Source organism: Panicum hallii, chromosome 9, assembly GCF_002211085.1.
Source record: "Panicum hallii strain FIL2 chromosome 9, PHallii_v3.1, whole genome shotgun sequence".
Lineage (NCBI taxonomy): Eukaryota > Viridiplantae > Streptophyta > Magnoliopsida > Poales > Poaceae > Panicum > Panicum hallii.
Genome location: NC_038050.1, coordinates 1,195,388 through 1,208,700, shown reverse-complemented (window position 1 = coordinate 1,208,700; position 13,313 = coordinate 1,195,388). Strand labels below are relative to the sequence as shown.

Below are 13,313 nucleotides of genomic sequence, written 5' to 3'. Positions count from 1 at the left end.
TTCAGACTCACATTCACACACACACTCCAACAGAGACTTGGGAGCCCTTTCCCTCTCTTGCCGTTTGTAACTCCTACTGCAAACTTAGCTCAAGAGCATAAGTGGCTTGAACTAGACATAGAGACATTCAGCACGAACCAGTATAAACCCTCGTGTATTTCTTGCACACCATCCGGGCTAGACACGCAATCATGAAATTCACTAATCGGCGGTTCGAGACGCCGACAGTTGGCGCACCAGGTAGGGGCCTTTGCGCATCTCGCCGACCTCTTCAGGCTGCGGATGGCCAACCACGTCGGAGGATGGGCCTCGGGCGCGCTCGTGCGCTTCGGGAGCCTACACTTCATCGTCACCACAGAAGGGGGACTGGAGCATATTCGTGTTCCGGTCCGTCCCACCCACACCGTCAACCTCGACCCCATTGTTGAGGCTTTCGAGGGGATGCAGCAACGTGCCCTGGAGGATCGCGCCTCCGGGGATAGTGCCCCCCCCCCCCGACTTTGACTACAAGAGTTTGGGGCGTCAGCTCCGCGTCTTCTTGGGTCCCCGACCGACCCAGGAGGATTTGCACCATATTCTCTTCTTGCTCACCAACGTCACGCCGCAGCTCTCCGGAGGAGAACCACTATCCCCGAAGATCCCGGCCAGGAGCGTCCCGATGAGGTTTCCTTTTGGCCTTCGCTACATGGTGGAGGACGCGCATCACCTCATCGTGGCGCCTTTTGGTTCATCCCCCACAGACGGCGAGTTCAAGGGGATGACGGACTACGTCTTGGAAAATTTCCATAATCTCCTTACGGGGGAATCGGAGGCGATCTCTGACTCAGGTTCCATCGGAGGAAGCCACCACCCCTCACGGGGGTGTTTCATGGCGGGTATCCCCGAAGGGCGTGTCTTAATGATAGGGCCAATGAGAGGAACCTTGCCCCCACCTCCCGCACGGCTCGAGCAGCTGCGGGAGCGGCAGAAGGGGCTCGAGCAGGCGCACCTCCAGATAGAACAGGAGTGCGCCGAACTTGGGCGAGGAATTGGACGCCGCGGGGAAGGATGGTGCATGCGCCGCCGCCTGTGACATAAACCGGAGGATCCTCGAAGACGATGAGGGTCCCCCGCGCTTCACCCAGGCAAGCCAGAACATCGCCGTTGCGGGGACTTTGCTAGAAGGGCTCCCGGAGCAAGCGACGCCCAAGGGGCATCGCACTCACCAAAAGTTGCACATGCTCATCGAGCGCGCGGTGCAACAACAGGCTGAGAGTTTGATGTCTCGGTGACCCGGGCAAAATACGGGCCAACACCCCCTTGCGAGGCAGGGTGTTAAGATGTGTCCGTCCACCAAGCCCCACATGAGGGAGAAGGTCCCGTGAACACCCCCGTTCGGGGATGCCTCGGCGCCGACCACGACGCACGCCACACCATCAACGCCCGGAGGCGCGGGCACAAGGACGGGCAAGCGGTGGCAAGCCAAGGATATCACCCTCGCCGCGGTGGACGTCATGACAGCAGCAAGGACAAAAGCCCGAGCCCCGACCCGCTGGATCCTAGGGTTTTCTACATGCGCATCCGCAGCGCGCCATTCCCGCCACGGTACCGCCCACCGGCAAACCTCACGAGGTACATCGGGGAGAAGAACACCGCCTTGTTGCTCGAGGACTACCAGCTCGATTGCCGGGGAGGAGGAGCGGTCGATGACAACTTCATTATCTGTAACTTGCCCTTGTCCCTGGCCGACTCGGCACGGACATGGCTCGAGCACCTGCCAGCCGACCAGATTCACAAATGGTCGTACCTGAGGGAAATCTTCGTGGGAAACTTCCAGGGCACTCAAGAACAGCCCGGGGACCCATGGGATCTCAAGAACTGTCGGTAGAAGCTGGGGGAAACTCTCCGCGAGTACATCCGGCGCTTCTCCAAGGAGTGCATCGCGCTGCCCAATGTCTCTGACGCCGACGTGATTGGGGAGTTCCTGACCAGGACCACCTGCGAGTCCCTGGTTCACAAACTAGGACGCAAGCGCCCACGAACCACCAAGGAGCTCCTTGACATCGCGACGAACCATGACTCGAGCGAGAAGGCGATCGGGGCGATCTTCGACCGTGCCAAGGGCAAGGTGAAGTGCGACGAAAGCGCCGGCGAGGGCGGCTTGAACCGCCCATGGAAGAAGAAGAACAAGAGGAACAACGGGGGACTCCCTAGTAGCCACCACCGACCGAAAGGGAGGCAGAGTAGCCGTCGGAGGGACCCCCAATCATTTCAAGAAGATGCTGGAGACGCCGCGCCCGAACCACGCCTTCCCCGTCAAGCATGTGTATAAGGACTGCACCCTCATGAAGAAGTACCTGTCGGGAGGTACTAGGAAGGAGTAGAAGAAGAGGCCCGAGCCAACAGAGGGTACGCCGAGGGGAAGGATGATAGCTTCGTCGACCCCGACGACTGCCTCATGATATTCGGAGGCCCAGCTACGTACGAGTCCAGGCACCGCCAGAAGCTCAGACGCCGGGAGGTCTATGCGGCCGAACCGATGAAGCCTGCGTTTCTTTGGTGGTCGGAGTCAGCCATCACCTTCGACGGATCCGACCATCCGAGCAGCATCTCACAACCTGGGAGGTGCCCGCTTGTGGTCGACACGATCATTGGCATGAAGTGCCTCACCAAGGTACTGATGGACGGGGGTAGCAGCCTCAACATCATGTACGCAGAGACCCTGGATGCAATGGGTATTGAACGGTCACGCATTCGGCAATTCAGGATGCTGTTCCACGGCATCATGCCGGAAAAGCAGGCGATACCGCTTGGGCAAATCGACCTACCCGTAACATTCGAGGATTCGACCAACTATAGGATGGAGACCCTCACCTTTGAAGTGGTCAGGTTTCACGGATCCTACCATGCCATATTAGGGCGACCATGCTACGCGAAGTTCATGGCCATCCCCAATTATACTTATCTGAATCTCAAGATGCCGGGCCCGCATGGGGTCATCACTGCCGGCTCCTCCTTCAAGTGCGCCTATCAGTGCGAGATGGAGAGCTGTGAGCTCACCTCGGCGGTCATCGCTTCCGAGGAACTTGCGGTCATCAGGGAGGAAACCGCGGTGGAGGCGCCTGACTCCAATCAGGCTACCGGATCCTTCAAGCCCGTGGAGAGCGTGAAGGAGGTTCTCGTCGACCCTGAGAACTTCGCAGACAAGAAGGTGCGAATCGGCACTGCGCTCTCCTCCAAATAGCAAAACGCACTTGTTGACTTCCTCCGCGCCAATAAGGATATCTTTGCGTGGAAACCCTCAGATATGCCGGGCATACCGAGAGAAGACGCCGAGCATGCCTTGAAGGTCAGGCCAGGCTCCAGACCGGTCAAGCAACGCCTGCGCCACTTTGACGAGGAGAAGTGCAGAGCCATCGGCGAGGAGATTGCAAGAATTTTGGCAGCCGAATTCATCAAGGAAGTGTATCACCTCGAGTGGTTAGCCAATCCCATTCTTGTACAAAAAAAGAGTGGGAAATGGAGAATGTGTGTTGACTACACGAGTCTCAACAAGGCGTGCCCAAAGGATTTGTTTCCTTTTCCTCGCATAGACCAGGTAGTCGACTCGACCTCAGGGTGCGAAACCCTTTGCTTCCTTGATGCATACTCCCGGTACCATCAGATCGCGATGAAGGAGTCCGACCGGCTCGCGACTTCCTTCATCGCCTCCTTCGGATCATAGTGCTATGTCACCATACCATTTGGCCTGAAGAACGCAGGGGCCACGTACCAACGATGCATGCTCCGATGTTTTGTGGACCTCAGCGTGCGAACCATCGAGGCTTATGTGGATGACATCATATTCAAGTCCAAACAGGCCGACCAGCTGGTGGCCGATCTAGAGCAAACCTTCGCTAGACTCCGGGCGAACGGCGTTAGGCTCAACCCAGAGAAATGCATTTTTGGGGTTCTAACGGGCATGATGCTAAGTTTCATCATTTTCGAGCGTGACATCAAAGCCAACCCGGACAAGATCGCAGTCATCGCCAGAATGGGCTCTGTCGGAGAAAATCTCCAGCCGGGTGGCGGAATGCACCCGCCTAATCCTAGTTTAGGATGAGTTTGGGGGAAGTCTAGGAATACTTGGTCAAGAGGTGTGTGGACACAGAATGCACACGGGGATTTAGAGTGGTTCAGACCGCCGGAGCGTAAAACCTTACGTCCACTTGTGTGCTGTATTGCTTGTAAATCTGTGGGACTTGAGGAACTCTGGAGAGCTTCCCAGAGCTCCCGAGAGCTTCTCCGAGCCTGTGTTCTAACGAGCGCACTCTCCCTTTTATAGGCTCAAGGGGAGCGCGTACACTGAGCGGGGTCCTAACAGGTGGTCCGAGCGATATATCAAATAACATACAGATTGGGGTCTGAACTGCTACAGGTTCGAAAACCTTCCCCGCTGACCCTTGTGCGTATCCTTCATCTAGATTTGGTCCTGTGCTGCCTTGCTTGCATAGAGTCTGCTGCCAGTGACACGCACAGTGGAAGACATGCTGTCACTTTTGGGTCAATTCCTGCTGACAGGCGAAGGGGCGATCTCGACCTGTCGTGCTGTAGCTTCTGGTCACACTGTGGCAGTCCACGCCGTAGTCCTCCTGCAGCAGACCATAATTACCCTTTGCTCACGCGCGCAGCGCTGTGATGTGACTATACACCGCTTGCCCATGCGTAGAGTGCGGTGTTATGACATGCTGCCTCGGTAACAGGCGGTCCTTCCGCGGAGTTGGTCATCCCTGCCCAGCGTGTCAGTGGGCAGCCCATGCCCTGTCAGGGGCACGCGCGCCCCAACCACCCGCATTTAATAAGGTAGTTGGGCTGGCATCCCGCGGAAGGCTTACTGCCACCAGACGCGTGTCAGGGCTGGCTCGGTGGCCGTTTCCTCAGGGGCACGTGGCAGCACCAGACCTCCTCCCCTAGGGGAAGGGAGGTCCGGGCCCCCGTGGCCAGATTAGGTGCACGGGTCCCCAGGGGGCCTGGCTTCCACACGTGGCGGCACCGGACCACTCTGCGGGGGTCTGGGCCCGTAACAGCCGTTCCTGAGCACCTTGTCCTTGTTGATACGTGGTGGTGCCGGACCTGCTAGAGCATGGGATGAGGTCCGGAGACTGTGGCCCCAGCTGTCAGGCCCGGCCCGTGCGCCTCGTCACTGAAGGGGTCAGCGATAACCTCGCGCCCATCGAGTTGGACACCCTAGCAGGAGATACCCCTGTCCGTATGTACCGACAGGCTCGATTCACAACCTCAAGGGGGTTCAACGATTCACGGGGTGTATCGCAGCCCTCAGCCGCTTCATTTCACGCATCGGCGAACGAGGTCTCCCCCTCTATCGGCTTCTAGGGAAGACCGATCGCTTCGCGCGGACCCCTAAGGCTCAGGAGGCGCTCGAAAAGCTTAAAGCGCGCCTTTGAAAAGCCTCGATCTTGGTCCCACCATTCGATGGAGAGCCACTCCTACTTTACATCACAGCAACGACTCAGGTGGTCAGTGCAGCCCTTATCGTGGAATGGGAAAAGGAGGGGCATGCCCTCAAGGTGCAACGCCCCGTGTACTTCGTAAGCGAAATCCTGGCCGATGCCAAGACTCGCTACTTGTAGATCCAGAAGCTTCTATACGCTATTTTGATCGCCAAATAGAAACTGTGCCACTACTTCGAGTCGCACCCTGTGACGGTGGTCACATCTTTCCCTCTCGGTGATGTCGTGCGTAACCCAGATGCCACCGGGAGGGTAGCGAAATGGGCCCTTGAGCTCATGGGTCAGGGGATCTCATACACCCCTCGGACAGCTATCAAATCCCAGGTACTCGCCGATTTCATCGTGGAGTGGACTGAGACCCAGATGCCCCCGTCAGCCGTCGACGAGGAGTACTGGACGATGTACTTCGATGAATCGCTGATGAAGCAAGGAGCTGACCTGGGCCTAGTCTTCGTCTCCCCTCTTGGCGTGCGCATAAGGTACGTGTTTCGCATAAATTTCCCCGCTTCAAATAATGTGGCTAAGAACGAGGCACTCATCAACGGCCTACGCATCGCCATCGAGCTGGGCATTCGACGACTAGACGTTCAGGGCGACTCTCAGCTTGTCGTCGACCAGGTCATGAAAGAGTCGAGCTGCCTCAACCCCAAGATGGCCACGTACTGCCAGGAGGTTAGACAATTGGAGGATAAGTTCAATGGCCTCAAGCTCAACCACATCCCGTGACGACTCAGCGAGGCAGCCGACACGCTAGCAAAAATGGCGTCGAGCGGCCAGCCCATCCTGCCTGGCATCTTTGCCAGTGACAAGTACAAACCCTCGATCCGCTACGAAGAGCTGGGGTGGGCTGAGAGCGAACCGCCCGCCTTGGGCTCGGGGGCTGGTCAACCGCCGACTCCGCCTGACCCCGAGGTCATGGAGCTTGATGAGGAGCCAGCGGTGGAGCCTGACACTCCGGTTGATTGAAAATGGCCTTACCTCAATTACCTCTTCCGTGAAGTGCTCCCTACCAACCAAATGGAGGCTCAACGGCTCGCACGCCGCGCTAAGTCCTTTGTCATCATTGAAGGGGAGCTTTACAAGCAAAGCCACACCAGGATCCTACAGCACTGCATTTCGATCGAGCAAGGTAACCATCTACTAAATGACATCCACGGTGGGGTCTGCAGGCACCATGCCGCGTTGAGAACCCTAGTTGGGAACGCTTTCCACCATGGATTTTACAGGCTGATGATGGTCGCTAATGCCGAGCGGATCGTGCGCACCTGCGAAGGGTGCCAATACTACGCTTGGCGGACCCACCTACCTGCTCAAGCACTCCAGACAATCCCTATCACATGGCCATTCGCGTCCTGGGGACTCGATTTGGTCGGGTCCCTCAGGGAAGCACCCGGGGTTACATGCACCTGCTTGTCACTGTTGACAAGTTCACAAAGTGGATCGAGGCCCGGTCGATTGTGATGATCAATTCTGAGCAGGCCATGGAATTTTTTCTTGACATCATCCACCGCTTTGGAGTACCGAACTCCATCATCACAGACAATGGTACGCGGTTTACGGGGAAGGAATTCCTCAAGTTCTGTGATGACTACCATATCCGAGATGATTGGGCCACCGTGGCGCACCCCCGCACGAACGGGCAGGTCGAATGCGCGAAAGACATGGTCTTACAGGGGCTCAAGCCTAGAATCTTCAATCAATTGAAGAAGTTCGTCGGGCGGTCGGTTGCCGAGCTCCCCGTGGTTCTCTGGAGCCTCAGGATGTCCCCCAGTCGAGCGACCGGTTTCACCCCTTTCTTCATGGTCTACAGTTCTGAGGCGGTGCTCCCAATCGACCTGGACTATGGAGTGCCCAGGGTAGAGGCGTACAACGAGCAAGGAGTAGAGACTTCCCTCGAAGACGCGATGGACCAGCTCGATGAAGCGCACGATGTTGCACTACTTCTTTCGACCAAGTACCAACAAGTGCTGCGATGGTACCACGGCTGCCGAGTGCGAGGTCGGGCGTTCAACGTCGGTGAGTTGGTGCTACGGCTTGTCCAGAGCAATAAGGACCGTCACAAGCTCTCCCCACCCTAGGAGGGGCCCTTCATCATCGCCGAGGTGCTACGGCCAGGCACCTACAAGCTGCAGACCCCCGATGGTGAAGTATTCACCAACGCTTGGAACATCGAGCAGCTACGTGAATTTTCATGTTGAGTGGTCGAGCTGTGCTGTGAAGAATCTTTCTTTTCACTCTGCTGCTCCTCAGTGAGGTCCGACCCCAGCCACTGCAGGGGGTCGGGCCTCACTCGGGGGCTACCAAGGCCGTACCCACTCAAAATTCTTTACTCCTAACCCGTTCCTACAATGGGCAAAAGGATACAAGTTACGAAGGAGCACGCTTTGAGTAAAGTTGGTCGGACTGCAAGAAACCCACGCCCCAGCAGTTATGGTGCCTCCGCTCACCAGCGTGATCAGAGTCCTCTCATTCGCACCTCTTTTCCCATTGCCCCAATATTAGGAACAGTTAGGCATCTTTAATTTTCCTCGCCAAAGTCCCTCTCGGCCAAAATTCAAAAGTTTGAAAGTTTGTTTACACAACTTCGGGGGTCAAGGCCCAGTTCACCGCTAAAATTAAACTAACTACTTAAGAACGATTTCCTACTCCAAATTTGCAGCAAAGACCTGCGCAAGGGGGACCACCTCCTCCTCGATCTGGTTCAACTCAGCATCGTCGTAGCTGGGCGTGAAGCCTTGGCTCATCACCTGCAGGTCGATGTTCTCATAATGGGAATGCACGATCACGAACGACCGCTGCACGCCGAGGTGCATCACCCGCTTCGCCATCCCGCGCGCCTGGTCCGCGACATTGACAAGCTGGACCGCAAGCGAGCTCATCCCCGCCTCCGAGTTCATCTCGAAACCGTTCAAAACTAGTCCAATGGTGGTCTGCAGGGTGTCGTGCTTGCCGGATTCCTTGCAGAGCGTAGCTTTCGTCTCGCTGAGCTCGTTTTCCAGGTGTCGGCGCGCGACCACCTTCTCCCCAAGCTTCTCATCGAGCACTATCCAGACATACGTCAACGACGTCAAAAAGCCTGTCGGGAAACTTTGAAGGGACAGTTAAGGCAAGCGAGGTCTTACGATTCGCTTGGTCATGAAGCTTGCCCGTCTCGGTATTCAGGCGAGCAATCTCTGCACGCTTGGTAGCTACCTCCACAGCGAGATCGCCGGCCGTCACCTCGGCTTGAAGCTTTTGCTTCGCTACTTCGGCACACTCTTGCTGAAGGAGCGCCACATGCTGCTGGGCATCTGTTAGGAAGGAAAATCAAACACGCCGCGACCATGAAACCAACAACCCGAGGGGAATAGGAGAGGGTCTTACCCGCGAGATTCCCCTGAGCAGCCCGCGCCTGCTCCTCCCGCTCCTCGGACAGGTGCACGACAGCGTTGAGCTCTCGGTTGGTCGCCTTGAGTTTGCCGCGGAGCTCATCCACGGTACCAACCAACTGGCCCCGCTCCCCTCGCAACCGCTCGAACGCCTCATCATCTACAAGCGTCTTGGCTCGACCATCGGCCACCGCCTAGCGGGCCACAGCGAGCTGCTCAGACAGCTCCACGTATCGTCGCACCTCTTTAGCATGTCGATCCCGGTTGCAATTCATGAGGAACTGCGAAGAAGAAACATGTCAGAAATGCCTAGAAAGGGCACGAGGGTTGAGGGTGCCGACGTGCCATACCTGGCAGCACGGGATGACAACATCACGGAACATGCCCAGCGCGACAGACAGGGCTCCTGAAACGCCCTGCCACTCCACATCCTCCACCTCGTCGCCTAGTGCGAGGATCACTGCAGCAAAGGCCCGAGGGCGGTTAGTACGCCATTGGTGGAGAATCACCAACCGCAAAGGAGCAAGGTGATCGTCGACTCACCGAGACGCCACCATACGAGGGTGTTTCGGGGTCGGGCCTCCCGACCCTAGCTCCGCCTCTTCAGCACGCTGCCATTTGGGATCCCCACCTGCGCGGGAGCCCCTGACGAGGTGTCGTGATCCATCTCCATAACCATGCGCGCAATCTCTCCCTGCTGCGTCAGGGCAGGCGTAGGTAAACTTCCAAGAGGTATGGTAAACTTGATTGGTGGAGAACTCGACGTTGATGAATCAAGGCTCCGAACAAACAGAACCTCGTAATCACTACACCACAGCTCCATTGGTTATCACCTAAGTCACACAGATGACGTCACCACGAAGGCTTATCCCTGCAAGTGCAATCAAGAACACAAGCAAGAACAGGAGATGCAATCAAATAAACTTGATTACGAGATGGGGTCTCACAAACCGTTGAACGGCGACACTATTCGATGACATATTGAATCTAAGCAAAATTCAAACCCTAATATACTGACCGCTACTAAATAAAAAGGAGTTAGGGCATGCAAAACCCCTGGACGCAACCTTAATGGGTTCCAACATGGTACACGGGCCAACAGCCTAACACACGGTGACACAACACCCTGACAGATTCTGAACGCCCAATTGTGTCGATGATTTCCATCGACTCAGAAAGAATTTTGAAGTGGGACCGGTGCCATTAGAAGCTCTATGAAATTCTTGTTCCAACCATATATAGAACGTCCAAACCTGACTCCGTATGTGGCCAGAGCATCAATTTTGGTAAAGTCAAGTTCTGGAATCTGAGGTGGAGTCGAAGTCGAGTTGGACCTGGACTCCTCCTTAGTGTGGACGTCCTAGCTCCTCCTCCTTGACTCCTTGGCCTTCTCCAGGTCCTTGCTGGTCCGCTTCACTGTTCCTAATCAATAAAACATACATGGAACCAAGCGCAAGTTCTGAAAAACAATTGACAAGATTAGAACGTACCTGGAGATCCAACTATCGCAAACGTGCTCTATTGATCGGTCCTTACATTGTATGCAAAGGAGAGATATCCTCATCAGGATGGCCCTCCATCATCGTCGCACACCAGCTCATCCTAGGGTATGTCATCCCACTCCTCCTCCTCCTCCTTGTTGACGCCGTCACCGTCGTTGTCATCATCCTCATCCGACCCCTACCTGGTGCGCCAACTGCCGGCGTCTCGAACCGCCGACTAGTGAATTTCGTGATTGTGGTGCTAGGCTTCTGGTTGTGGCACCAAGTCCGAGCTGCAAGTCCTCCAAGAATGTATTGTAGAGCTAGGCCTCCTAAAGCCCTGGTTCGGCTCGTTTGAGCTGGACCCCGGCCCCTCGTCGGTTGCTGTTAGTGGATTGACTACGAGCGGAGGAGCATGAGGAAGGAGAACTCGAGCGTCTAGACCCTCGGCTTCGCCTTCATGAGGCGGTTGCCTTGGTGAAAGGACCTCAAGATGCCTAGAGGGGAAGGGGTTAAATAGGCTAATCTGCAACTTTAAAACACTTTTCAAACAGTCAGTAACCCAAATGTCTGGATACTTCGGATATATGTCCAGATACTCCTAACTTGAGGTCCAGAGTTTCTGGATATTATATCCGAAATGTCCAGGTATACAATTTCAATGACAAACTACAGTATACGTACAGTAAATTTAGATCGAGTAAATTTGCAAATACCAGGGATTCCTTCTAAGTGTTTCTCACCAACTGGTTCAAGCTAGAATCTTGTAAATAAGTAGATCAAGCTCAAACTCTAGAAAGTTAGTCTTACAAGCAAATAGATGACAACTTAAGTAAAGAGCACATGGAGAGACAGAGATTTGTTTCCCAAAGTTCACTCCCAAAGGAGCTACGTCTCCATTGAGGAAGAGTTCAAGAGACGGTGTTCAAGAGCTCCTATGCTCCTCACCCAAGGGCGAGACCAACACTCAAGCCTAATGTCACTTACTATGAGTTCCTCCAAGAGGAAAGATGATTACAAACTTCCCGTGATGCTCACAACTTCAGCTGAGCATTCACAAGCACGCCTAGCTGTCTAGGAGCTCAAAGCTCCAAGAGTAACAAACTTGAATCCACCGGCTTGACGAAGAATAAGTGCTCAAGAAAACGGAATAGCAGCTCACTAGCACGGATTACTCCTCTTGCAACACTCTCACTTGAATCCCTTAGAGGAATCTTCAAGAAATGAAGAGAGGGAGTGAGAGAGCTCTTGGAAAGCTTATGAGGTTGTTCAACTCAAAAAATGGGCAAGAGAGAGCTGGCTGAAGGGGTATAGGGAGTATTTATACCCTCACTCATAAAAAACTAGCCGTTGGCGAAAGAGTACCCGGATACTCTGTGTATATGTCCGGATACTATGGACATCGTCCCCGGACATTCTGGATATAGACCCGAAGATCTGCCTTTGGTGAAAGGGTATCCGAATACTCCGGGTATATGTCCGGATACTCCGGACATTCCGGATATAGACTCGGAGATTCCGGTTTTGGGAGAAACACTCTCAAAAATATCATTTTGAATTGGTTTTTTGGCTCACAAGTATTTATATGGGTTCTCTTGAGCACTAGTTCTAAGTCAAAATCTACGGATCAAAGACACTCTTGATAGTACAGGGTTCCTATACTCAAAAATAAAATAAAAGTCTACTTTTCGAGTAAATTTCAACAACCGCTTTTTCATTTCCTTTTGAGGGGTCCTACTTCACCATATGTTTTGCTTGTTCAACTTTAGCACTTGCACACATGCTAGATAACGAGATTAAATGTATATGTGTTTTGTCATCTAAACACCAAAACCCACTTAGAGGCCTAGATATATGCGCAAGGACGGAGGCACACTCGTTGCCCTTCGGGAAATCATTCGGTAGGTGGCGACTCACCCGCACCTCCCTACTTCCTTCCCATAGGGAGGCGGGGACGAGTCTTGCCGCACCTAACTTGATTTCGCGTGTGACTGCCGACTCCGTCTGGCGCTGCACGGCCTCGCCAAGCTTCCCTCTTTCTCATACTCCCCGCTATCGTTGCTGGAGTCGCGCAGCGGCGGCTGAGGCGTATGTCTAGGCAGCACAAGATGTACGCGTCGACGATCGCGTATAGCTCCTGCTTCCGAGACAGCCTCGCTGTTAGGGGATGGACCGCGATGCGGTTGTCCGTTCCATCCCTACCCCTCGCTCAAGCGGATTTCGGGCAACTTTTGGCGCTGTCATGTGTTGCAATGACGGCCTGTGGCCGGCCACTCCTTTCGCCCAAAGTGTAGGTCATTTTGATAAATCTAGATTTCATGGTTTTCATTACGCACCCGGAGTGCACCATGTACTTATCCTAGAATAAAGGAAGGATGTTTCTGTGTTTGGTTTTACACGCCGGGGAATCCCCCGAGCCCACGAAGGGTCGGATGCCGTCTTGGGGTTTTTCCTATTCGGGAGGGGCCCAAAGGGCAGAACAGGGTTTCCCTTTCGACTCTTGCCTTTACTTCGTATGCGATCGTGCGCTCGGTCTCCTTGCGAGTCCGACCCTCGAGCCCCCGCGCATTAGCGGGAGACTAGTCGAGCGGCTACCTCGTCTTATGACCGTCTCCCTTCAAGCATCGTTGTCGTTAGGACGGAAAGGTTGAGCCGTGCCATGTTTTCCCTCGTTGGTCGAAATGCAGTGCTTGGTGAGCTGGTAACGGGTCAATCCGAGTGGGGCCCCAGCTCCCGTTTGAGGGGATCCGGCTTGGGTCCGCTGGTGACTCTCGACGGCCAATCCGTATAGTTATCAGGTCCGTTCGACCGGTCCCGACGGCTCGCTGCATTTCTTCGGAGAAAAACCACGGATCGTGCCCTAGTCAAGACTCGGACGCGGGTCGGGAAGCCCGTGGAGCTTGTGCGCCCAGGTGCAGGCCGCTAGCGGGCCTATCCGTCCTCGCCCCTCACTCTAGCGGTGCCCTGGGGCGGTT

At 55.0% G+C, this 13,313-nt stretch overlaps 1 protein-coding gene across 1 annotated transcript; it reads left to right on the top strand.

The window, feature by feature from the left end:
- Nucleotides 1-6,889: 6,889 nt before the first annotated feature.
- Nucleotides 6,890-7,567, top strand: LOC112875507. Its single transcript, XM_025939382.1, has one exon. It carries the CDS (start codon nt 6,890-6,892, stop codon nt 7,565-7,567), a length of 678 nt encoding a protein of 225 aa, XP_025795167.1.
- The last annotated feature ends 5,746 nt before the right edge of the window (nt 7,568-13,313 follow it).

What these genes read in the sequence shown, in the direction of transcription:
- LOC112875507 (XM_025939382.1), top strand. Translation starts at nt 6,890, where the DNA reads ATGCACCTGCTTGTCACTGTTGACAAGTTCACAAAGTGGATCGAGGCC.